The sequence below is a fragment of the Lemur catta genome, chromosome 19 (assembly GCF_020740605.2).
Source record: "Lemur catta isolate mLemCat1 chromosome 19, mLemCat1.pri, whole genome shotgun sequence".
NCBI lineage: Eukaryota > Metazoa > Chordata > Mammalia > Primates > Lemuridae > Lemur > Lemur catta.
In genome coordinates, this window is record NC_059146.1 from 6461061 (window position 1) to 6488692 (window position 27632).

Sequence of the window (27632 nt, forward strand, 5' to 3'; positions counted from 1 at the left end):
TTTTTTAATGAGGTGAAATTTACATGGTATAATGCATGGATCTTAAGCATACCATTTGAAAAGTTTTCTTAAATGTATATACTATTTAAATGTGTAACTACTACCACAATCAACATAACATTTTCATCACCCTAGAAAGTTCTCTCTTAACCTTTCCAGTCATTCTCCACCCTCCTCCATCTCCCAGGGCGACTGCTGTTCTAGTTTCTGTCCCCATGGCTTAATTTTGTGTGTTCTTGAATGTCATGTAAATGGAACATACAGTATGTGTCTGGCTTCTTTTGCTCAAATGATGTTTTTGAGATGCATCCATGTTGTTGGTATCTATCATTTCCTTCCCTTTTATTCCTTAGTATTACATGGTGTGAATATGTCATAGTTTATCACTTTTGTTATTGAGGAGTATTTAGATTGTTTCCAGTTTGGGGCTATTATGAATAAAGCTACTATGAGCATTCTTATAGAGTCTTTTTGTGGATGTTTATTTTCATTTCCTTGCCTAAATGACTAGGAATAGAAATACTCAGTTATAAGGTAGAAGCATGTTTAACTTTCTTTTTCCAAAGAGATTTTATGCTCCTGTCAACAATGTGTGAGGATTCCAGTTGCTCTCTGTCTTTGCAGACATTTGGTATTGTCGATCCTTTTAATTGTAGCCATTTTAGTATGGGCAAAATTGGTCCTCATTGTGGTTTTAGTTTGTAATTTCCCTGATGACTAATGTTAAACATCTTTTCATATGATTGCTCCCATTCATATGTCTTTTACAAGGTGCCTCAAGTCTTAACTAAATTTTAGTTTTAGCCCAAATAAATGTTCTTATTGAGATGTTTGTCTTATTATTGAGTTGTAAGAGTTCCTTTTATAATCCATATAAAAATCCTTTGTCAGATATTGTGAATATTTTCTCACACTCTCTGGTTTGCCTTTTCTTTTTGTTTTTTTTTTTTGTTTGTTTGTTTGTTTTAGACAAGGTCTCCCTCCGTTGCCCAGGCTAGAGTGCAGTGGTGTAATCGTAGCTCACTGCAATCTCCACTGTCTGGGCTCATGTGATCCTCCTGCCTCAGCCTCCCAAGTAGCTGGGACTACAGATGCCTGCTACCATGCCTGGCTGATTTTTTAATTTTTTGTGTATAGAGGTCTCACTATGTTGCTCACGCTAGTCTCGAACTCGTAGCCTTAAGTGATCTTCCTGCCTTGGCCTCCCAAAGTGCTAAGATTACACGCAGGACCCACTGCACTCAGCCCCTATTTGTATTTTCAGTGGAATATTAATATTTTGATGAGCAGACATTTTAAATTTTAATAAAGTCCAGTTTGTCGATTTTTTTTTTTTTATGTTTAGTGCTTTTGAAAGAGAGCTTTCTAAGAATTCTCTGCCTTCCTCTGGCTTGACAGAATCTTCTGTCTTCCTCTAGAAGCTTTATTGTTTTAACTTTTAGTTTTATGAAGAGATACTTACTCTAATGCAGCAAAGGGAATAATATCATAAGCATTGGATTTAAATCTAAGTATTCCAGAAGGCTGCCTACTGAAGAGAAAGGAAAACTAATTGTTTCATATTAAAAGAATCTCTTTTTCATACTGTATAACAATAATAATGGCTATAATAATATGATACTTTATTCTTTTCTTTCAGGACTTTAATTTTTAGGAGTGAATAAAACCAGTTTTTAGAAGACAAAATGACTACAGCTGTAGAAAGAAAGTATATTCATATTAGAAAAAGATTGGATCAGCTGGGATACCGCCAGACTCTGACAGTGGAGTGTTTACCTTTAGTAGAAAAACTTTTCAGGTAAAGACAAAAATACAGTTCTAAACCTGTACGATCCTTAATCCACTTATATAGTTTCTGACTGAACTTCATGCTTTAGTAAAGAAAAGGGTAGATTTTTGAAAAGTCCTTAAATGATCTGAAGCTCACCTGTTCTTCCGTGGATCCTACTCCCCTGTCCTCAATCCAGGGTTTCCGCATTGCAAACCTCTAGAAATCACTGCTCACACTGAACTGTTCAGAGTAAACGTTTCTGAAGTTTTTCTTTGAATAGGACTACAATTTTTTGGGTTTCTGATATTGTTGGGAGATACTTTTCTATTAAGTTTTATGTCTGCTTCACAGTCACGCATCATTTAATGATGGGGATACGTTCTGAGACATGTGTCATCTGGTGATTTTGTCATGTGGACATCATGGAGTATACTTACATAAACCCAGATGGTATGGCCTACTGTACATCTAGGTTATGTGGCATAGCTGTGGCTCCTAGGCTACAAAGCTGTACGGCATGTTACTGTACTGAATACTATAGGCAGTTGTAACACAATGGTAGATAGTTGTGTATCTAAACATAGCAAAGATACAGTAAAAATGCAGTATAAAAGACGAAAAATGGTACACCTGTATAGGGCACTTACGAGGAATGGAGCTTGCAGGACTAGAAGTTACTGTGGATGAGTCGAGTGAATGTGAAGGCCTATCACATTACTCTACACTACTGTAGACACTGTACACTTAGGCTACACTAAATTTATTTTAAAAATTATTTTCTTTCTTCAATAATAAATTACCTTACTGTAACTTTTTTTCTCTATAAAGTTTTTATTGTAACCTTTTGACTCTTTTGTAATAGCGCTTTGCTTAAAATACAAACACATTATATAGCAGCACATTTTCTTTCTTTATATCCTTATTCTGTAACCTTTTTTCCATTTTTAAAATTTTTTACTTTTTAAAATTTTTTGTTAAATCTAAGACACAAACACACACATTAGTCTAGGCCTACACAGGGTCGGGATCATGAAGGCATCATTAGGCAATAGGAACTTTTCAGCTCCTTTATAATCTTATGGAGCCACTGTTGTGTATATGGTCCATCATTGGCTGAAAACGTCATTATTCAGTGCATGACTCTGTTATATTAATAATGGTTCTCTAATATATTGTTGATCATTACTTTAGCTGTTACATATTATCTTAACTGAAAGGTTCTTTGTGATTTTTTCTTTTCCATAAGAGCTGTATTGGAGTGGCTTGAGACTGGAGCAGGGAAGTTGTTTAGGAAGCTATTATAGTAGGGCTGTAAGCAATGATGATAGAAAGAATGGATAAAGATATTTTGTGATCTTTAATATGGCCTGCAGAGCCCTTCATGATCTAGTTCCTGTTTCTCCCTGCAGCTTCATCTCCCATGTGTTAAACCGCTGGAAGTTTCCTAAATATATGTGCATCCTCAGCCTTGGTCTCTCTATGTGCTGTTCCTTCTGCCTGTAGAGTCCCTTTCTTTCCTCCCTCTTCTCTTGCCCTTGTGCCTGGATAGCTTCTAAGTTTACATGTCCTGCAGGACTTTTTCACATCTTACATGTTACTTTTAACTACATGTCATCATTATTGGAAACTTGTTTTTGTCTTCTTTTAGAATTCAAACTCCATGAGACCAGAAAGTCTGACTTTGTCATTGCTATACCCAGAACAGGTTGAACATATAGTGGGCAATGAATTATTTGTTGAGTTTATCACATAGTATCATAATTTTCTGACAGACTGTCAAAAAGCTCCATGATGGTGAGGACTTTATTGTGTTCCCTGCTCAATAAATATTTATTGAACGAATGTCCCACTAGTCTGTGTTCTTGGAGGTAAGGGACTATATCTTATTTATTGTGTCCCTGATGCTTGGCATATAGCAGGCACTCAAATATTTGCTCAATAAACAAATCTCAGATTCCACAGGATCAGGTGACTAACTGGACATGGGGGATGAAGAAGAGGGGAGATCCAAAGATGATTCTGAAATGTATGTGTTTCATAATCCTGTTTTGAGAAATTTTTGAGGACCTCCTGATAACCTTGAAAGAACTCTAGTGTTCATTCTTTTTTAATAATTTGATCTCATTTAACATTAACATAGTCATGTGTCACTTAATGATGAGAATACATTCTGAGAAACGTGTTAGGCAATTTCATCTTTGTGAGAACATCATATAGTGTACTTACATTACCTAGATGGTATTGCCTTCTACACACCCAGGTGATATGGTATAGCTTATTGCTTCTAGACTACAAACCTTTACAGCATGTTACTGTATGGAATACTGTAGACAATTGTAACACAATAGTAAGTATTTTTGTATTTAAACTCAGAAAAGGTAATGTGTTATGCTACAACTTTGTAATGCTGTGACTAGGCAATAGGAATTTTTCAGCTTCCTTGTAATCTGATGGGGCCACCATCCTATATGTGATCTGTCGTTAACTGAAATGTCATTATACGGCTCATGATTGTGTTTTAGGCATTTTTAAAAATAGATTTTTAGTTATTAGAAAGTTAATGGAATGTTTCCTTATGGTTACATTTTCTGTTCTTTTATTTTAGTGACCTAGTTCATACAACAGAAAGCCTTCGGCAGTCAAAATTATCTGCTGTGAAAGCAGAAAAAGAAAGTGCCAATTTTGATTTTGTTTTGGAACCTTATAAACTTGAAAATGGAAGATTAAGTAGGGAAAATAATGAATTATACCTGGAGCTAATGAAACTGAGAGAACACTCAGACCAACACATTAAAGGTATGTGAAAATTTGGTAAATTTTAACATGCAATATCTTTACCCTTTTGGTTTTATATGTAGGAAGGCTAAAGTCTAATTTTAAAACTATTGACCAGAAAATACAGTAGCCCTTCTGTTAATAGCTCCCACAATACCATAGGGTATGTTGAAGAGTTCCTAGGAAGGAAAATAAATGTTCTTTCGATAACTATAATAGTTGTCACTATATGTGCATTAAATTTTTAGAATTAACATTGCCATAGAGAGTATTAAATGCTGTTACTAGAGGAATGTTCTTAAAACAACTTTTGTTTTTCCCTTACCAAAAATAAAAGTAGTAAAGTAAGGTGAAAGCCATATATCACTCTAATTGTTTAATACTTGGTCTTTGAGCTGGGAGGTAAAATAGGATGATTTCAAAGGTACTAGGCAAAGGGTAATTATATGGTTATCTTATTATAAATTCTTATATTCAGTAGAAAGCCTAGTCTAATACCTGGCATGAATTCATAATCTTTTAGCTTCAGACCCAGTTTACTGTATCAAAAGCCGTGATGTAAATTAGGTTGATCCAACAGCAGAAAAACATAATTCTATCTTGTGCTTATGAGTTATTTGTAGTTTTGTTAATAATAGTAGAGAGGGTAATAGACCTCAGACAAAGCATGCGTAAAGAATTAGGTGGAACCTTTCAAGTTGATCTGACTTTTTATATTTTATTAAATGGAGAAACTTCATGGATTTCCTGATTTAAAAAAAAAAATTAATAATTTTTTTTTTTTTTTGTAGAGATAGCCTGGCTATGTTGTCCTGCTTGGTCTTGAGCTCTTAGCCTTATGCAATCCTCCTTCCCTCAGCCTCCTAAAGTGCTGAGATTACAGGCGTGAGCCACTGTGCCTGGCCTCAAAGACTATTTTAAAGATCAGGAAATCAACCTGGCACATAGTGAGACCCCATCTCTACAAAAAATAGAAAAATTAACCAGGCATAGTGGTGTTCGCTTGTAGTCCTAGCTACTCAGGAGGCTGAGGTGGGAGGATTGCTTGAGCCCAGGAGTTCAAAGTTACAGTGAGCTATGATCATGCCACTGCACTCCAGCCTGGACAACAGAGTGAGACCCTGTTTCTAAAAAAAATAAATAGTCTTTGAATCTTTTTCATTTTAAGAGTTGAAAACTACAGTGAAGAAGTGTGCACGTGAAACAGCTGATCTAAAATTTCTGAATAACCAATATGTTCATAAACTCAAAGTTTTGGAGAAAGAAAGCAAAGCTAAGAATGAAAAAATTCAACAACTTCAAGAAAAAAATTTGCAAGCTGTAGTACAAACTCCAGGTAAGTCTATTCCTTTTCAAAACAAATTATATGCATTTAGTCTTTTAAAGATATTAAAACTGTTGACTGAAACAGGACTTTGGATTTTCATTCTTAGACTTTGGAGTTTGGAAAGATTTCACTGGGTGTGGTGGCATATGCCTATAGTCTTAACTCCTCAGGAGACTGAGGCAAGAGTATTGCTTGAGCACAGGAGTTCGAGGTTACAGTGAGTTATGATCAGGCCATTGCACTCCAGCCTGGGCAACAGAGTGAGACCATGTCTCTATAATAGATAGATAGATAGCTGTATTGGACAGTCACATAAACTTCTTGGTATATTTCTGAAGATCAAGGTAATATTTTATATATGTGCTTAGAAACATATATTAATAGTAATAGCTTCTTAGATAAAAGAGGCCTAATTTCAGTGTCCAGTTTTATTTCCCTAATCACTATTTTTAATTCTTTTCTGTTACTATTACCATTATTATTATTATTTTAGTTACAAAAGTAATCCATACTGAAAGAATTTGGAAACTATATACTTTCTTAGTTTATTTTGCCATTTTTAGCACTATACTCAGTAGTTCTTAGAGCAAGAAAAAGGAAATGATGGGCCACATCCAAAGTTGGTGGTTGTTCCACAGGTAGAGGTTGATGGAAGAATCTCCAGTACAACATCACTGAAGTGTCTGAACCATGGGATCAAGATTATGGAAGTAAGTGAGGCACAGGAGGCTGCAGGATTGTGAGACTAGGTGGAGACAGGGATTAAGGAGCATGGTATGGACCAAAAGTAATTTGGTTGGCGTGAAGTTTGCAGCCAAAAGGGATTTTCAGAGTTGAAGATCTAGAAGCTGGCACAGTTCTGAGCGATAACAAAGTCCAGAGCATAGTCATGTTATTGTGCCTGCAGCTGAGCAGAGAGGAGACTCTTGAGAGTGGAGGGATTAGAACTGTGGAGCCCGAGATGGCACAGGAAATGAGAAGGAGACGGGGACTGTGAGGCAAGGCCAGGGAAGGTAGAGAAAGTGGAAAGATCTCAGAAGTATGTAGATTAAGGTAAAAAAGAGGATAATCAGGTTTCCTGAGGAAAGAATGGGACAGATTCAACAGACATTCAAGGTACGTAATTAATAGAATTTAGCGACTGAATGTGATAGATTTGGGAAGTGGAAGAATTCCCAGATTTCTGTTTCAAGTGAATTAGTGGGTGGCTGATGGTACTGTTTCTTAAGATAGAGATTGTGGAAAGTGGAGCAGGAGTCTACTTTTGGATGTGTTGAGTATGTTATACCCATAGGACATTCATGTTGAAATTTTTAGTAAGCAGTAGAATATATAGATCTGTTCTCAGAAGTGTGCACCCAGATGGAGATTCAAATTTGAGAGTCACTGGAGTATTATGGTAATTGAAGCTATGGAAATGGTGGGAATTACCTAGTGAAATTATGTAAACTTGGAAGAGAAAAGAAACAAAGCTAGACCGTAGGGAAATTGGAATTTAAGGGACTGGTAGAAGAAGAGGGTTTTTGGGAGAAACTGAGAAGGAGCAACCAAGGAGGAAAACCAGGAGGTAAACTAAGAAGGAAGTGGTTGGCCTTGTTTAGGTGTATCAGTGCAAGCAGGCCGTTAAAATACTTCTGGCTCAGTTTCTTCATCCTTAAAACCGGAGACAAATTTGCTACAGTATATAAATTTGGTAGAATTCTAACAAAGACAAAATTGTGGATTGTGTTTGTTCTTCATGAGGATTTATTAGTTTTTCAAGTATACTTCTAAACTTGGCCAGATGCTTAAAAAAGTAAATTATCAATGTTTTTTAGACTGAGATAGTATATATCTATCCATAAAAAAAATTTACTCCTGCTACTTAATGAAAAATAATTAAGAAAACATTCACTAGCATGGCTTTATATTACAGATGACATTCTCTTGTGTTCTAATTTTGCTGCTTAAAATTTCAGTCATCTGGTCTTTTGACATTACTTAATAAGCATGTGTTTTTTAAAAGTTAATATATAACAGTTATATGTATTTTGGGTATACATGTGATATTTTGATACAAGCATACAATGTGTAGTGATCAAATCAGGGACAAACATTTATCCTTTTCTTGTGTTGGGTACAATTCTTCTCTTGTAACTATTTTGAAATATATAATAAATTATTGTTAACTGTAATTTCCCTACTGTACTGTCAATTCATAGAACTTATTCCTTCTGTTTTTGTACCCCTTAACCAACTTCTCTTCCCTTGCCTCCCCATCCTCTGGTAACCACCAATTAACTATCTCCACGAGAGCCACCTTTTTAGCTCCCACATATGAGTGAGAATATGTGACATTTATCTTTCTCTGCCTGGCTTATTTCACTTAACACAATGTCCTACAGCTCCATCCATGTTGCTGCAAATGACAAGATTTCATTCTTTTTTATGACCAAATAATATCCCGTTGTGTATATATACCACATTTTCTTATCCATTCATTCATTGTTGATGGACACTTAGGTTGATTCCGTATCTTGGCTATTGAGAATAGTGCTGCAGTAAACATGGGAATGCAGATACTTCTTCGACATACTGATTTCCTTCCTTTGGATATACACCCAGCAGTGAGATTGCTGGATCATATGGTAGTTTTACTTTTAGTTTTTTGAGGAACGTCCATACAGTTTTCCGTAGTGGCTATACTACTTTACATTCCCACCGACAGCGTACGAGCATTCCCCTTTCTCCTAAGCAGGTATATTTTTAGTTCTCACTGCTTTAAGCTCCTTGTTTGACAGTTTTCTACTAGTAATGATTTCTTGAGCTCATAATAACGAATACCACAAGGCACACTCAGCTTTTAATCTTGCCAAAGTCTCATCCTCATCTAGTGGAGGAACAAATTAAATCTGGGCATACAGATATATCTTGGAGATATTGCAGACCACTGCAAGAAAACGAATATTGTTATGAAGTGAGTCACACAAATTTTTTGGTTTCCTAGCACATATAAAAGTTATGTTTATGCTATACTATAGTCTGTTAATTGTAAAGTAGAATTATGTCTTTAAAAAACAATGTGCATACCTTAATTTAAATTGCTTTATTGGGCCAGGTGTGGTGGCTCATGCCTGTAATCCTAGCACTTTGGGAGGCTGAAATGGGAGGATCGCTTGAGCCCAGGAGTTTGAGGTTGCTGTGAGCTAGGCTGACGCCACAGCACTCACTCTAACCTGGGCAACAAAGTGAGACTCTGTCTCAAAAAAAAAAAAAAAAAAAAAAACTTGTTTTCTAACTAACTATGTCTTGTTGAGGTTTTCAGGAAAGCATTATTTAGTTAAAGATCAGGGTGGGGATTTACATATGAAGGAGAAAATATTTTATCCATTTGTAATATGAACTAGAGACATACTTCATAACAAAAAGGCTAACCTGGACTATTTAATTCTTCTAAGACAATGTTTTATCTTGCTTCTTAACTTTTTAAGACACTCACCTATTTTTTTTAGGTGGCAAGAAAAGAAGTATCGCTTTTAGGCGCCAGCGTATGCAAATTGATGAACCGGTCCCTCCCTCTGAAGTCAGTTCGTATCCGGTTCCACAGCCAGATGACCCTTACATTGCAGACCTCCTGCAAGTGGCTGATAACAGGTGCACTAAATAATTGTTGGCTTCACTTAATTGATTACTTGAGTAGCAGTAAGTTTCTTGATAGGACAGCTTTTGTCTTATTAAGTCTCTAGCATCTAGCAGAGAATTTTGCACAAGCACTCAATAAATATTTTCTGAATGATAGAGAATATTTTACTTGTTTTGAAACTCTGATTTCAAATGAGTTGTATATCTGAGGTTTCTGTCCATACTTGTTTTAAAATAATTTAGAACCTATTTCAGTAGAGTTGCTTTGACATTTAGTTTCATCTTCAAGTGAGAGTTGTCTTTTTAAAAAAAAAAGAGAGAGAGAGAGAGACAGGGTCTTGCTCTATTGCCTAGGCTAGAGTTCAGTGGCACAGTCATAGCTCACTGCAGCCTTGATCTCCTGGGCTTAAGTGATCCTGGTGCCTCCACTTCCAAGTAGCTGGGACTACAGACCTACACCACTGTGTGTGGCTGAGTTTATCTTTGTAGGAACCTTTATTACTTCAGATGTATGTCAAATGCTAATTCGACATGAAGAGATTTGTAACTGGATTTGAAATTCGTTTTTCTTGATTTCTGTAGCTTCATGTTTATATTTCCTTAAAATTGAAATCAAATGTAAATTCTATGTAATTGAAACTTCATTAAGCCACCTGGGCAGGGCACTGTATAAATGTTCTGAGGATATAATAAGATGGTGTTTCTGCTTGTGAGAAGCTTGTAGTCCAGTAGTGGAGTTGAGACAAGAAAAATAACATAAATGCCATTAAGAAAGTAATAAGGGATTCAAAGGAGTAAGCAAGCTCTATTTGCATTTTCTGTGGTGATAGCTGGGGAAGCATTTCAAACTGTGGAATATACTAGTGGAAATGGTTGATGCAGATAACTTTTTATTTTGCAGAGAATATAAGGGAATTTTTTCAGTTTATTGTCTCAGTATAATCTAAAAAAGAGGTTCTGATTAGGTTCTCTTTGCTTAGTTATTCTCACACTGTGTCATGTACCTGTATTTATGTAGTTATCTGATCTTAACCATGAAATATTTTGTTTTATTCTTTTGTTACAGTCTAGGACCTTTCAATGTGTTACTGTTACTTAAGGAGTTAATTGGGCTGCATAGGTGACATTAGTCTGTTTTGATGGTCTTGTTCACTTTAGTTTACACATGCACATTTTGTTTGTATTCAGTCATTCCTGCATTTATATGAGTGCAGTTGCTTACATACTCTTCTCCTAAATCAAGATTAGTGAAAACTTTGGTTCCGGTAACAGCAGGGACAAGCTGTATCCAGCCTCATTTATTCCATTCCATGGAAAATCTCTTTTAAAGGCAGACCTGGCTTCAGGCTATATCTTTCCAGTAATGAAAGTGAATTATGTCATATTGATGTAACACAAAAATATTTGAGTAATTGCAGAATTCACATAGTTTGGACAAAATCTTGATTCTGTTAGAATTAAGTTCTAGCAGGAAGAGGTTTTTTGCTGTAGTTACTTGGAAAATTACAGTATTTTTCCATATTTTCCTTCTCTTTAGGGTTGCAGAGTAGTTATTTAGACAATACAAGGTTAGTTAGGGCCAGAAAACACTTTTAGTTTCTCATTTCACTTAATGTTGTGAATTTGGACTAAACCTTCAGTTTCTTGAACTTAAGAATTGGCAGCAGTACCTCCACAAGTTGTCCTGAGGATCAAAATGCAATAGTCAGATGTTTTATTGTGTAGTGTATCTGAGTTTCAAATTACTTACCACTCAATTTTTATCTATCCGTATAAAATTGACTCTCCACTATGATGTGCTGTGGTTTATGTTGACTTCGGGACCCTTTGGAATGGTACCTCATAACTCACTGAGAAGCAGAAAGTGTGAAATTAATGAAAGAACCCATCTAGTTTCCTTTCTTGTTATTTTGTATTTCTTAACAAAATTATATTGGCATTAGTTGTAAATATGTTTCAGGATTCAAGAACTTCAACAGGAAGTCCACCAGTTACAAGAGAAGTTAGCAGTGATGGAAAATGGAGTGAGAGATTATAGCAAGCAGGTAGGATTTGTATTTACTCGCATAGGAGGGATGGAGATTGGTATGCTGTGATTGCAAATAGAATTGGATTGCATTTGATATTATTGATACTGAGTTTTTTACAGCTTTTATCTTTTTTTTTAAATTAATTTGTTAATAGAGTTAATAGACAGAATGACTTAAGTGGCTTTAGATCACTTAGGCCATTCCCTTCATTATTCCTTGAGATGAAGTAATTTTTTGTTCTTTTTTGTCTTTGTGTTTTTTCTTTTAGGTGAATGACCGGTCTCCCCAAATATAATTTTATAACCATATTACTCTTTCCATGTCAGGAGGTATTTTACTGAAGTGTGCTATGTTTTATAATTATAGTTTTATGGTTTTAAAAGTCTTATTATAGATTTTGTCATTTTGAACATAAATCTCTTTGAAAGTTACTCTTCCTATGTTGCCATATTTGTATTTTCCCAGCACTAGTACCTCATAAAACAGCTTTCTGCATAAGCGAGGGCATTAATAGATGCAGAGTTATATCATAACCATAGCAAGCTTTGTTCTTTCATCCTTTTTGTTGGTGTCTTGGCTAAATTGTGATTTGAGTAATTACAGGATTTCTTTCTTAAGATGCTTCCTGGAGTTTAAACTGGGTAACACGTTTTTCATTTTCTCCACATTACTGCATTTTTTTTGGAGTGAAGTGATCTACACATACAAATAAAGATGTAACTTGTTATAACTGTTAAGTTTGTAAAGTACTTTGAAGATTATGGGAGTTAAGACAAAGGATATTATAATGACAACGAAAAAACTTTATGAAGAGATGGTGAAAATCAAATATGCACGGGTTGAATGTTATTGATATTTCTTTTTTTTTTTTTTTTTTTTTTGAGACAGAGTCTCACTTTGTTGCCTGGGCTAGAGTGAGTGCCGTGGCGTCAGCCTAGCTCACAGCAACCTCAAACCCCTGGGCTTAAGCGATCCTTGTGCCTCAGCCTCCCAAGTAGCTGGGACTACAGGCATGCGCCACCATGCCCGGCTAATTTTTTCTATATATATTTTTAGTTGTCCAGATAATTTTTATTTCTATTTTTATTAGAGACAGGGTCTCGCTCAGGCTGGTCTCGAACTCCTGACCTCGAGTGATCCACCCGCCTCGGCCTCCCAGAGTGCTAGGATTACAGGCGTGATCCACCGCCCCCAGCCGTTATTGATATTTCTCAGTTTATAACCATACATACATCAGTTTGTTTTCCAAGTACTTTATGAACATAACCTGGCCAGTCTTTACCATCTCTGTGAGGTGGCTAAGGTGTTTGAAACAAACAGCTTGACTACTCTGATTGAAACCAGCGATTTCTTGTGGTTATCAATCTTAGTGGGCTTAGTTGAACCCACTCTGCTGCCTGTCAGTTTTTGTTATTATTTTGCTTGAGTTTATTATGTTTTTCTCAGCACATATTCCCAATTTTTCTCTTTTCAAGATCTTTCCCCAATCTATAATACTCCCCTTCTCAGGATATCATCCTGTCTTAACTGTCTCTATCTTTAGCAGTATGTACAGTCAGGCTTGCTTAAGACTTAGTGAGTAGGGTATTTAAGGCTAAATTGCCTGTGCTCTTGGCCTCATTATTATTTTTTTTAAGAGATGGGGTCTTGCTATATTACCCAGGCTGGACTCCTGGGCTCGAGCAATTCTCCAACATTAGCCTCATTCCTGAGTAGCTGGGACTACGGTGTGTGTCACCATGCCCAAGACTTTAAGCAATTATTCTCCTTTTCTTTAACAAACACTTCCTTTTTTTTTTTTTTTTGAGACAGGGTCTCACTGTGTCACCTGGGCTAGAATGCAGTGGTGTCATCATAGCTCACTGCAACCTTAAACTCCTGGGCTCAAGTGATCCTCCTACCCCAGCCTCCTGAGTAGCTGAGACTATAGGCATGCGTTACCATGCCCGACTCATTTTTCTATTTCTTGTAGAGATGGGGTCTTGGTCTTACTTGGGCTGGTCTCTAACTCCTGGCTTCAAGTTATCTTCCTGCCTCAGCCTCCGAAAGTGCTAGGATTGATTGCAGGTGTGAGCCACCACACTTGGCCAACAAACACTTATATAATCACTTTATAATGATGAATTCTTTTAATCTTCTTAATAGTCCTATAAGGAGGTAATACTGTTGCCATCACTAACATCCCTAAAAAAAATCCCTTTTAACTACTTTTCCTTCTTGCTAACACCTTCTCCCTCTCTTTTATGCAAACTTCTCTTAAGAGTTTCTTAGCGTTTCCATTTCTGTCTCAACTTCCTTACTCCTTAACTCTTTGTAGTCTGCCTTCTGCCCCTGACTACATGAATTGGTCTAATTAATGGCGTCAGTGACATTAATTGCTAAATTCAAAAGGATACTTAAAGTCTTTATTTTCTTGACCCACTCTTTGGTATCTGACATTATTGATAATTTTTCTTTGAAACTCTTTCATGACTTAATTTTCTTCCAGTTTTCCTTTTTTTTTCTTTAATCCTCTCATAATTTATTTTTGCTCTTTTCACCTGCCTGCTCCCTGGAATGTTACTGTTTTCCAGGCTTCTGTCTTTGATCTCTTCTCTTCTTCCTATTCTCCAGTGTTCTCTGCTTTCTTGGTTTAGAATATTGCCTATTTATTTATTATTCCTTGATTTCTGTCTGGCTCAAACCTCTCTGCTGAGCTCCAGACCCATATACCCAACTTCACACTGCACATGTCCACTCGGATTCAGTCTTTTTGTACTCATATGCCTAGTACTGAACTTACCTTCTGCCTCACATCTGTTTTAACACTGTAGTCTCTACTTTGGTTGGTAGCATCACCATCTGCCCAAGTCCACATTCTGTAGTCTTTTTATATCTATGATACATCTCATTCTCTTGCCTTTACACACCACACACCAACTTCTGTCAGTTCCCCTGCCTGAGTACTTAAACTTATTGCTTCTGTTCTAACCTGTAACAGTGTTTCATTTTAGGCCTCCATTGTCTCATACATTCCTGCAGTAGCTCTCCCTGCCTCAGATTTTTTTATTCCTATCAAATTCGTCCTTCAGTCCAGAGTAATCATGATTAGTTCCTGCCTAATTCTTCAGATTCATCTTCAACCACTGGTTTCTTGCACATTACAATCCAGTCATACTGAGCCATTTCTGCTGCCTCAAACATATCATGTTGTTTTATGCTTTTGTGTCACTGCCTGGAACACCCCTCTTTTCTTCTCTTTATGACATCATTTATAACCTTTTGGGCATACTTATTTGATAAGGCCTTTATGAATTTCTGCATGTGCAGACATGCCATGCAGAGCAAATCACGTCATTCTCTTAACTATAATACTTTGGTACCCTGTACCTATTTCTTTTATTCTGTCATTGAATACCATATTACATCACAATTATTGGTTTACTTGCTATTAGTAGCTTTTGCTATAAAGCTGTGTGCTTCTGAAAGTCAAGGACCACATTTTATTCGTGGTCTAATTCTGTGCTCGTTAATTGTTTGTTGAATTGACTGGTTTTTGTTTTCAGCTTTTGGTTTTTTTTAAGAAAGAAAACCAAAACTTGAAAGTGTGGGTTTTTCCAAATTCTTGCATGTGAATCAGTCAATTCATAGTTAATAGTGATCTTTTTGATTTTATGTCTATTTTCTAAATAATAATTAATTTAATTCACCCCAGTTTCCTGTTTTTTTTTTAATATTGAGGTGCAGTAGCAACCCACTCTTTGTAGTATATTACATGCATTCGTTTATTCCACCTTTATTCCACCAGGCACTGAAGTGGTTCAGACTCAGTCCAAGTCCTTGAGCATGTATGTAATCTGCCAGCAAGTTCCTTTTTATATAAACATTGCCTAATTCTTAGAGAAGGGAAAAAATCCAAAAATTAAATTAGGAAGAATCTATTCAATAAAATATTTATGAAAGCTATATTGACAATACTTATATAGACATTTTCTGTGTTATTTTTGCTTTGCACATATGCATGTATGTGTGGGTACAAATGTGAATATTAATCTCTTATGTACATTGTGGGAGATAAGAAAAACATATATCCAAATAAATGTTCAGTTTTAATCATTTGGTTCAAAACCAGATTTTTAAAAATAATAGCATGACTTTATGTGTTCAGATTGAGCTAAGAGAACGAGAAATAGAACGACTGTCAGTTGCTTTGGATGGCGGTCGCTCCCCTGATGTCCTCTCTCTGGAGTCCAGAAATAAAGCCAATGAAAAGCTTATTGCTCATTTAAATATTCAGGTAATGGCTTTTATATCTGTTGCACTGAATGTATAAAATCCTTAATGGTCTGTGGGTTTGTAAAAGTGACAGGGGTTTTTCGCTGAGGTATTATTTGCATTAGGAAAAATTTGATAGAGCCAAAGTATCCAGAAATAGGATATAGCTGTTGAAAAATCATGTTTTTAAAGAATATTTAAGGAGGCCAGAATTAAGACACACCATACTTTTAAAAATTTGAAAGAAGAGAATAAACTATGGGTACAGTGTGATCTTCAATTTGCCTTTAAGAAAATGTATATATGTACTTGGAAACACCGAGAAAACACTAAAAGAGAATATACCAAAATACACTAACAAAGCTTGTTTTTGTGTGATGGGATAGTCTTTATGATTTTCTTCATTTTCAAAAGTTCTATGACTTTGTATTTCTCTTATAATGTAAAAAAGACGATTTAAAAATATATGTGAAAATTAAACACCTAGCTTTTATCTGCTTACATAGTGAATTCCCTTGCCATGTATTCGACCTAAGGATGAAAGAGCAGGAGAGTTCCATAAAGCATGATACATGAACTTTAGAAATTTAGATATGTCAGAGCTGCCTGGGCTGCAAACAGAATAGAGTAAGTAAAAAATATCAGTAGTAGCTCTTAGAATAGTGCTGTCCAATAGAAATATGATGAGCCACATATAGAATTAAAATTTTTCTAGTAGCTAGATTTTTAAAAACCAAAAAAAGAGGTACAATTGTAATATATATTTATCCCAATATATCCAAAATATTATCATTTCAAGTGATAGTTTTATATACATATTTTTTCCTTTGTATCGTCTTTGAAATCCTGCGTATATTTTACACTTACAGCACATCTCAGTGTGGACTAGCCACATTTCAAGTACTCAGCAGCCACATGTGGGTGCTCGTAGCTGCTATATTGGACAATACAGTCTAGAGTAATATTATCATCGTTATGATAGTTGTCATAATGTTGCAACTCTGTGTTGGGGAAAAGTTCACATAAATTTCTTATCGTTTCTGTGCTTGAAAATCAAAGCCAGTGGATATATATTTTCATTAAATCACACATGGTCAGTTTTGCACATGAAAACAATATGAGTTTGCAAATATAAAATAGCTGTGGTTTTAATTTTAAGTATCTTTCGAAATATAGTTTTTTTTAAATATTATTTTAAAAGTTAGTAATTAGAATAATTTTCCAATTTACACACATTATGAATTACAAATTCAATATAGGTTGACTTTCTTCAGCAAGCTAATAAAGACCTGGAGAAGCATATACAAGAGCTTATGGAAACCAAGGATACGGTGACATCTGAAGTTGTTAATTTAAGTAACAAAAATGAAAAACTCTGCCAAGAATTAACTGAAATAGACCAGTTAGCACAGCAGTTGGAAAGACATAAGGAAGAGGTCCTCCAGACTGCCGATAAAGAACTTGGGGAAGCAAAGGTAATGATACGTGGGTTGTGGGAGTATTCATTAATTCTCTGAGGATGTAGTGAGCGTAACCCCTTTTGATATCTGTACTCAGGTTTTGTTTTATTTCTTGGATTTTTTGTTCTGTTTTGGTAATTGAAGGTTTTCTTAAGTGTTATTTATACCCTCCGATTATTTCTGTTCTAGTTGTTTGTGTGTCTTTCTGAAGCAAACCTATTCTTTGGATAGATCCCCAAACTCTGTTCTGATTTTCTTCAAGATTTTCATCTCTATCCTTTTATCTCTGCATTGTAAGAGAGTTTCTGAAGTTTGTTCTCTATGTCATTTTTTGCTCAAGAATCCTTTAAAGATATTTTTAAAACTATGTATGCCCTTGTACATTTTTAAGTTGGTAGCTAATGTTTTTCATTTCTAAGTTTAAATAGCTGGAAAGGATGAAATTTTTACTCTATTATCAATATTAATCTCTTAAAATAAAATTGTCTCATCATTCTTTTAATTAAAGCCAATGAAATCTAAATCACCCTTTCTTCTTGAAACTCCAACAAAATTTTATCCTGTTATAACTTGAATATCTTTTTTTTGAGATAGAGTCTCACTCTCTTGCCCAGGCTAGAGTGCAGTGGCGTCATCATAGCTCACTGCAACTTCAAACTCCTGGGCTCAAACGATCCTCCTGCATCAGCCTCCCAAGTAGCTAGGACTACAGGTGGGCATCACCATGCCCAGCTAATTTTTTTCTATTTTTAGTAGAGACAGGGTCTTGTTCTTGCTCAGGCTGATCTTGAACTCCTGACCTCAAATGATCCTCCTTTCTTAGCCTCCTCCCAGAGTGCTAGGATTACAGGCAAGAGCCACTGTGCCTGGCCTTGAATGTCTTTTTATAATCATGCTATCATACATCTGCAATAAGAAAGTATATGAATTGGGCCAGGCGCGGTGGCTCACGCTTGTAATCCTAGCACTTGGGAGGCCGAGGCGGGTGGATCGTTTGAGCTCAGGAGTTCGAGACCAGCCTGAGCAAGAGCGAGACCCCATCTCTACTAAAAATAGAAAGAAATTATATGGACAACTAAATATATATAGACAAAATTAGCCAGGCATGGTGGCGCATGCCTATAGTCCCAGCTACTTGGGAGGCTGAGGCAGTAGGATCACTTGAGCCCAGGAGTTTGAGGTTGCTATGAGTGAGGCTGGCACCATGGCACTCACTCTAGCCCGGGCAACAGAGTGAGACTCTGTCTCAAAAAAAAAAAAAAAAGTATATGAATTGAAATTTCTTATTTTAAAAATTTCCTGCAACTGTAAGTTTCAAAGTGTTAACATTTGTCTGTGAATAGTATTATCACAATTATTAATATCAATAATATTAATAGTTGTAAATATATAATACTTATTAAATTTAAAAAGTAAAATTTTATTAGAAATACATCTCTTAATGAAACATAATGGGAGAAAATAGTGTCTTATTTCAAGCCTGTGGCCAGCCCCAACATTTCAGATTATCTTTTTATCTGGTGCTCCAAGAGTTTTTTATATCTTGAGACATTGTGCCTTTGTGACATTAATGAGATATTCATGCCTTTCTTGAAACAGTGAGAGAAAGGCAGCTGTGAAAGGGAGGGTGGGAATGTAGAACTCACATGTTACCGAGTCCACAAGCAAGTTCTTAGGTAGATCATTTTTAAGAAGCACTGTATATGCAAATTAAGAATCCACATATTGATTCCTTTAAACTCTGTGCATATCATTGTTTTATATCATACTTGGAAAATCTTCGTGTTATCCCAGTAGTAGGTATAATATAGTTTGAAGACCATTGTTCTATATCACTGAATTGATTTTATATGGTGTCATCTCCACTAACTAATGGAATAGAAGGAAACTGTCTCAATATAATAAAAACTGTATGTGAAAAGCCTCCGGCAAACATTATACTCAACAGTAAAAGACTGAAAGTATAAGGATGCCCACTCTTATCACTTCTGTTCAACTGAGTACTTACTAGAAGTCCTAGCCAGAGCAGTTAGGAAGAAAACAAAATAAAAGGCATGCAAATTGCAAAGAAAGAGTAAAATTATCTCTTTTCATTGAGGACATGATCTTATATGTGGAAAACCCTAAGGATTCCACAAAAATGAGAACTGATAAATGAATTTAGCAAAGTGCAGTATACAAAATCAACATACAAAAATCAAGTTTATTTCTATACACTAAGAATTAACAGTCCAAAAAGGACATTAAGAAAATAATCCCATTTACAATAGCATCAAGAAGAATAAAATACTGAGGAATAAACTTAACTAATGAAGTAAAAAAAACTCACATACATTTGAAAACTACAAAACATTGCAATCTCAAAGGGACCCTAGATCACCAAAACAGTCTTGATAAAGTACATAATTAGTACAATTTTAATTCCACTTTTGTGGCTTTAGTTTCATTGCACCATTCCTGTATCTCATCCTTCTCTTTTTCCGCCTCCTTTTGCACCTCTGCTCATGCGCACAGCATACTGAACATGGCTTCTCATGTCCCATTGGCAATGCTCAGAAACGACAACTTGGCTCAACAAAAGATTCCTATTGGGGTATAATGTTTTAATCCTGGCATTCTGCTCTCTCAGTTGTAGTCTAGAGGATCCAGGTTGGTAAAAGCAGGTGAGGAGAAAGCAAGCAGGATAGGAGAATCAGGAAATGGCAGTGCCATAAAATATTGCCCCATGGCAATTCCTACGAGATTTTCAAGTGTCCCTCTTCCTTCAGATGTCACAAATATGCTTCTGTAAGCATTCAGGATATCGAAAGATTAAAGAGAATCCTCAATTTTACCTCTTCTTTATTGAAATAGGGTGTTAAGGCTAAAGCCTCAGTCCTCACTGGTGAGAGGGAACATAAGTTATTCAAAAAATTACTTGGTCTTATGACTTAGTGATAAGTATTCTTAGACTTTTAGGTGTTTACCTAACAGGCTTTTTATTCATAGAAAGAAATTAAAAGAAAGCTCTCCGAAATGCGGGATCTTGAAGAAACAGTGGCAAAACTTCAACTGGTAAGTTGATGTCACACTGAATTGCCAGCATTTTCAGTAGGAAGATTTTTATGCTTTATTTTACTCCTGAAAACCACTAATCTACTTTCTGTTTCCATAGATTTGCCTATTCTGGCCATTCCATATAAATGGAATCATGTAACGTGGCATTTTGTATCTGACTTCTTTCACTAAGCGTAATGTTTTCAAGGTTCATATATGTTGTAGCGTGCATCAGTACTTCATTCTTTTTTATGGCTAAGTAATATTCCACTGTATGGATATATAATATAATATTTTCATGATTCTTTAATCTCATATATAATAGGTGGCAAATAAAATTCAAATTTGGAAACCTGTTAGGAATTTACATTCTTTTAACTACTTTATGACTTGTTAGTTGATTAATATAATATTAAAACTGGAAATTGATAATTATTTAATATACTTGTTAACTGTTATGAAAACCACTCAGTCCTTTTTTAACAGCTTTGTTTATTAATACCATTTTTCTAGTCATATTGGTTGTTATGTTAGTCTCCAGATGTCTTCAATTAAAAGTGTGTGGACACACATAACACACACACTACATGTGTGAATTGCTGTTATATAAATGTGCTTACAAAGATCATCTGTTTACTTCTAAGTGCTATGTTTTATAAAGTTGTTAGAAATCTTAATTGTAGTATTAAAATTGGCAGGAATTAAACTTATGCCATAAAGAAAAGGAGAAACTGAGTGATGAACTCCTTATAAAATCAGACCTGGAAACTGTTGTTCATCAGCTTGAACAAGAAAAGCAAAGACTTAGCAAAAAAATTGAAAATTTTGCAGTTACAGGTAAGATGTAAAATGTTGATAACTTAAAAAGTGATTGTGGTTTCCTTTTTATTTATTATTTTCCTTAGTAGGTGATCTTTCATTCATTCAATAAATATTTGTTAATGCTTACTGTAAACCATACTAGGCACTGTAGAAATAGTAGAAATCTCTCTCCCTCAAGGACCTTAAGAATTCTTTCATATTTTGACTAGTAGTTGATACAGGGAACTCTGCTTGAATATTTTGGAACAGAAGTATATCCTTCTTTGACCCAGACTGATAACAGAATTACTGAAGACTAAAAAAAAGACTATTCTGAAATAGTGGGAAATTGAAGTACAGAATCTTTTTAGGAAAATGCAGTTAGTTGTATCATCTTGAGATGCACATACATATACACACAATTGAAATAGGCTAACTTTCTGCCAGGTACCAGTCCTAAATAGCTTGGTTTAAGGAACATGTAAGAATTCCTTCATTCATTCATTTGACTGATGCACGTGAATTACCTGTTGTGTGGGCATGTGCTTGGCTTTGTTTTGGGTGCTGGAGTATATACTGGTAAACAGGATACACAGGGTTCTTGCTCTTGCAAAGCCTTTTTTTCATGCCAGGGAGACAAACTAGTAGTACATAAGTGAAGTTAATTTTAGATGATGAGAGGTATTAAAATAGAATGGCAAGCAAGATGTGCTAAAGATTGACTGATTGAAAGGCTCCTTGACAAGACACCAGCCATATGAAGATCTGGGGGCAGTTTTCCAGGCAGAGGAAACGGCAAGTGTAGAAGCTTGGTGCCATCATACTGTATGTGTCTTAGGAAGTAAAGAATTCCAGTGTGCTGTATGAAGAAGAGACTCTATCCTAGGCCCTTCAGCATCCATGTGGATAATCTATTTGACCCATTCTCCACTTACTAGCTGTATAACTTGAGCACATTATGTAACCTCTGTGCTTCAATTTCCTGTCTGTGGGGGGAATGATGACACCTACCCCAAAAGGCGGTTGTGAGGATTAAATGGGTTAATATATTAAAGTACTTAGAACCATGTATAAAAGTTTATAATTTACTTCCTTTCATAGCTATCCATAGCCTGTCATTTTCAGTGTAATCCTTCAGCTGTCTCAGACAAACTCGCTTGTTTCTCTGTGTGCACCCCCTGCCAAATGCCCAGGATGAACTGAACGATTTACCCTCTACACTTTTACACACGGGCAGCTAAACACCGCTTGTGTGTGCACCAGGCACATTGATAGCACTGTAAATTAGATGGTCCTGAACCTCAGCGGGACCCTCAGTGTTGTATGCAAATGTTACACTATTTCTCTTAGCATTTGATCTCTCACTGTCTTGAGAGAACATTGCAGATGCTTTGCATTGTCAATAAACGTGACTCCCATTCCATCCCTCATTCTGAGGGGGTGATCTTACCTCCAGTTTTCCTAAGAGAATGGAAGTCACGAGGCAGGCATTCCCGCATTTCCTGGCCCCAAATTTTAAACCTGTCCATCTTCTCGATCCTTCCTGTTCAATGCAGGAGCAGCCCTCTTGTGAAAGGCCGGTGCCTCCATCTCTTCTCTGGGTCCTATCCTCTCTAATTTTAGACACTTTACATATTAATTGTTCCTCTCTCCATAATTTTAGTTTTTGTACTATTTTTTCCCATTGATGTTCAAACATGCTAACTCTTCTCTCAGTCTGAAACAAAAACTTTGACCCCTTTCCCGCCACTGTTTCCTCCTCTTCATAGTTTCAACATCTTGAAACATTATCCACACTTGCTGTTTCTCCTTGATCACCTGCAACCCCCTTAGCTCCTCAGTTCATTCCAGTTGACTTCTGCCCACACCTGACCAGTAAAGCTGCTCTGGTTAAGGTCATCATTCACCTCCATTATGCTAAATGCAATGGATGTTTTTCATTCGTTCGCTTATTTGACTTCTTAACATTTATCATAATTGTTCATTCTTTTCCATTCTCATACTATCTTCTTACCTCTCTTTCATCACTTTTCCTGGGAAAAATTTGCCAATTCGTCCTCCAATTTGTATTGCATGCTGTCCTTTTGTAACTTTTATCCTACTACAATTAGAATAATTGTTTGACCTTAGCTATGTTTTTCATATTTGAATCCTTAGCCAATGATGGGCATACGGTAAATGTTTAGTACGTATCTGTTAAATGAATGAAAGAAGAGATGGGAGTGAATCAGAATGCACTGGAAAATCATTCCCTGCATCAGTGTGACAATGAGTATAAATTAAATGAGGTTGAACTATATGCAATTATCAGTATTCAGTTACTTTGACTCATAAAAAGGTAGTTTCTATGGTAAAAGCTAATAATTGTGCTTATTCGGAGAAAGACAAGTTGTTTTGATGTCTTTAAGTGTATACTGTATTAAATTCAAGCATAATGTTAAATTTATATGTATTATGATTAATTGTAGATATATTTTCTTTTAGTGCATTTTCAGCTCCCTAAAAAGTAGCATGTGGTAATTTACTGCTTCATCTTGTACTAAATAATACTCATCCTGTGATAAGACAAAAGTAGGAGAACTTTGACTTATTGGACTTTATTTAAACTATTAATTTTTGCCTTTTTTTCCTTCCCTCTCAATATTTACCCTTTGATATATCTAGCACTTACAGGATATATACAAAACAGTTTATGATTTTTAGTAGCTTTCAGTCTAAAACTTATTAATGTAATTTACTTGGCTAATCAACATATATGCAACATTTTAAGATTTAACTACTTTAATTTGCAGAAAGAGAACTAACTGTGGAAATTGAGAGGATGAGACTAGAACATGGAATAAAACGGCGAGACAAGTCACCTTCTCGTTTAGATACATTTCTGAAAGGTATAGAAGAAGAACGAGATTACTATAAGAAAGAGCTAGAAAGACTCCAACATATAATACAGCGACGATCTTGCTCTGCAAATTATGGTGCGCGTGAAAAAAGTTCAACATATAGAGCACTAGAAAAGGTGAGAATAATTGATAAGAGAGTATCTTTATGAATAAACTTTTCTAGTTTATTGTATTAAATGTAACTTTATTCATACTTATTTTTGAAAATTCCTAATTTTGATTTTTTTCTTCCATGACTTGTACTATAGGAATACTGCATTAATTAGGAAAATTACCTAAGAACAAAGTGTAACATATTGTTATCTGTAAATTAAGGAAAGGTTGAACAGTTGTGGGAGAAGTGCAGAGGCATCTGGGCTTCCAGAAACTGGAACCCTGGGGCTCATGGTGCTGGACAAGTCCACTCCTCTTAGCATTTACTTTCTGTATCAGCTGCATTTTCTCTCTTGTAGCAGCGTGGCCTTGTCCACATGGTAGGTAACATGGCTTCTTGTCATTTCCAGCCTTGGACCAGTCAGGAAGGTATGTCACGTTCTACTGACCAGGCATCTTCCCTGTTAACCATGACACAGGAGATGGGTAGAAATTATAAGTGGGTGCTGGGCAGATGATTCTGTTTGTCTTCTACAACCACATTTGTAAGTTGATAGTCTAAAGATGTTCACCATGTGTACAATTTTCTAATTGCATCTTTCATTGTGTATATTATTTAAAGTTGACATGATTCATGAGAGATTAAAATCATGTATCTCTATTTTAGGTCTTATTGTAAATGTTTGATGAGTATCATTTGAGTTCTTCATTTTTCTATTTTTAAGCTTTAGAGCTATAGGAGTCCTGAAGGCTTATAGGGCCTTACATTATCTACACATGAGGTAAAAAATTAGGGGAAGTTTGGGACAGTCCTAAAACTCAAAACATTTGATTTCAGACTTGGCTGAATTTACTACTTCTCTCATCTTTTCCCTGAAGATTCTGTGTCCATTCTCAAACAGTTTTGAGTCTTCTGATTAGACTTTGTTTTTTAACCTCATTGGCTAATGGCTAAATTTTGATTTACAGTTGTTAGTATAAACACTATGCTATGTTATCTATTATAAGTAGACTGAATTGGTGGGAAAATACAGTACAAGTTAATTCATGTGTTATCGAGTTGTTTTTTTAAGTTCCATATATACTTCAGACTCGGGAAAAATAAGTCACTGAATTGATCATTTCATTGTGTAGAAGAATCTTTCACAAAATGATTGATCAGTTTAGTCAAGTATTTATTAAATATCACTGAGTAGATAAATATCTCAAAGCTTTTAACCTACATACTTGATTCAGTTGTTTGGTGTGGATTACCAATTGAAAGACGAGTGACAGTTGCTGGTAAGCTACTGGTAACGTTAGAAAAAACGTTTTCCCTCTCTTCAACTTATTTACTTTCTTGAAATGTCATAATGTTACCCAGCATAGAAAAAGAATTCATTTTCTAGAGTTCAGAAAGTCAGAGCATTTTAGAGTCCTAGTAATGAATTACAGGCATGGTAGGGGGTAGAGGGTAAGCACTTGAGTAAAATGTGTGGGGTGTAAGTAAGGCAGTTGTGAGTGCTGGGGATTAGAGAGTGCGTTCTCCAACTAGAATTAGCTATTTTCAACATGTTTGGAAACACTTCGATGGCAAACGACAAAGACCTCTCTAAAACTGGATTTGGTACTAGCTGTGAGTTTTCAACCCTTGCTTTGTGACAGGCTGTTAGGCACAATTTCTTGGGATTACAGCTCGGAAAAAAAATTGCCATTTTTTGAAGGTTCTAGCAAGGGAGCGAAGCTACTTGTATAGCCTTGACCAAAGAGCGGTCCTCTGTCGGGGAAGGTCGTCCTCTTTAACCAAGCATGCATTGCTTCTCAGCCTTTCGGCTAAGATCAAGTGTAACCAAGTGCACACCTCCAAGAGGGCCGCACCTGGAGCGGTGAGGAAGGAAGGGGACACCCACCTACCCAGCCGGATCAGCTGAATCAACCCTGGCGATCAGTGGGGTGACAGATGTCAGCCAGGTCGCCCTCACATCTGACATTTTTTAATATCAGTTCTCTATTGTCTGTCTATGTAGGGAGAATACTATCCCTTTTTGCCTTGAATTCAACATGCTTCCCACTTTCGAGTTTTGAGTAGAGTGTGGCAGAAAGTGCTTTGGAGTTGGAGGGCTGTTATAAGTTCCAGCTCCACAAACTGGCTTTATGACCTTGGAGAAGTTCCCTAACTTCATGGAACCTTGGTTTCCTCATTTGCAAAGCAGAGAAAATAACTACAACTTCTTGTGAAGATTATAATCTTCACAAGATAATTTGTTTTATTTTTAAGTGACAAGTATCTTCACAAGTAATTTGTTTCATTTTTGATTGACAGGTAATAATTGTATATATTTTGGGGGTACAGTGTGATGTTTTCATCTATGTATGTGTTATAGAAAGATTCAGTCAAGCTAATTAACATATCCAGCACCTCACGAACTTAAAATTTTTTTTGTGATAAGAATGCCAAAAACACATTCTTTCAGAAATTTTGAAATATACAATACATTATTATTAACTGTGGTCATCATGCAGTGCAATATATCACCAAAACTTATTCCTCCAGTCTAACTGAAATTTTTTACCCTTTGATCAATGAGATAATTTGTATAAAAGTCTAGTGTAACACCTAGTTCCCAGTAAATGGTTCATTTTTTTATTATTTGCTGGTTCAAAGCAAACCAGGTCTAGGTAGAAAGTTAGGTTCAGTACAGCGGGTATATGCAGGAGGCACCGAATACAGAGATAAGTTACAGCCTTCAGCATAATGCGTGTGTGTGCGTGTGCTCTTGTGTGTTTTGAGAATAATGGAGTGGTGAGAGTGAGTTATTAACAATTATTATACATTAACACTAATAGAAACAGCTACATATTCGATATCTTTGGAGAAGAGTTAGAGTTTGTGCTTAAGAAGGTCAGTCAATAAATGTTCAGGAAATTCATATGTTTTGCCAGGTACCATGCTAGGCACTGAAGATACAGTGAACAAGACCAGATACCTACTATGGCCCTCGTAGAGCTTAAATTTTAGTAGAACAGACATACATTAAACACAGAATCATGTAAATAACTTTATAATCTCATTTATATAAGTGTTATTGATGAAAGTACGGGGAAGCCTCCGAATGCTATGAGGGTATATAGAAGGAGATCTACATCAGATCAGAGAATCTGGAAGGATTCCATAGAGAAAGTGACATTTAAGCTGAGACTTAAACAGTAATGAAAATAGATTATCAAATCTTGATTCACTGAGCTCTCGTTTTCTAGAATCTGTACAGACCACTTCCTTTCTGTAAGATTTTTTTTATTTAGATATGATTAGTTTACACAGTTTCTTTTATAGTTCTTTAAACCTTGATTATGTCCTGAAACTCTAATCTGCCATTGTCCTGTAAAACACCTTGTCCTTCAAGGTGTCCCGATAGCTAATCTCATCCATTATGCCTTGATTTTTCTTGTTTAACTAAGAGGGTAATTTATTTTCAGGCAGCAAGTGAAGAGTACCTTACAGATACCTACCATTTACCAAATCTACATTGTCCATGGTGTGTGTGCAGCAGATAGTATAGGCAAGGACTCTTCCTGGTGTACCAC

At 35.8% G+C, this 27632-nt stretch overlaps 1 protein-coding gene across 2 annotated transcripts in view; it reads left to right on the plus strand.

The window, feature by feature from the left end:
* Positions 1-27632, plus strand: part of CEP135 (centrosomal protein 135) — a 59933-nt gene that overhangs the window by 1860 nt on the left and 30441 nt on the right. For both annotated transcript variants that reach the window (XM_045531657.1, XM_045531658.1), the window contains exons 2-11: positions 1640-1798; positions 4377-4567; positions 5715-5882; positions 9365-9506; positions 11455-11539; positions 15672-15800; positions 17038-17253; positions 20227-20292; positions 20973-21111; positions 23868-24091. In XM_045531657.1, coding sequence (XP_045387613.1) covers positions 1686-1798; positions 4377-4567; positions 5715-5882; positions 9365-9506; positions 11455-11539; positions 15672-15800; positions 17038-17253; positions 20227-20292; positions 20973-21111; positions 23868-24091 — 1473 coding nt within the window. In that variant the 5' untranslated portion in view covers positions 1640-1685. The remainder of the gene's footprint in view (positions 1-1639; positions 1799-4376; positions 4568-5714; positions 5883-9364; positions 9507-11454; positions 11540-15671; positions 15801-17037; positions 17254-20226; positions 20293-20972; positions 21112-23867; positions 24092-27632) is intronic.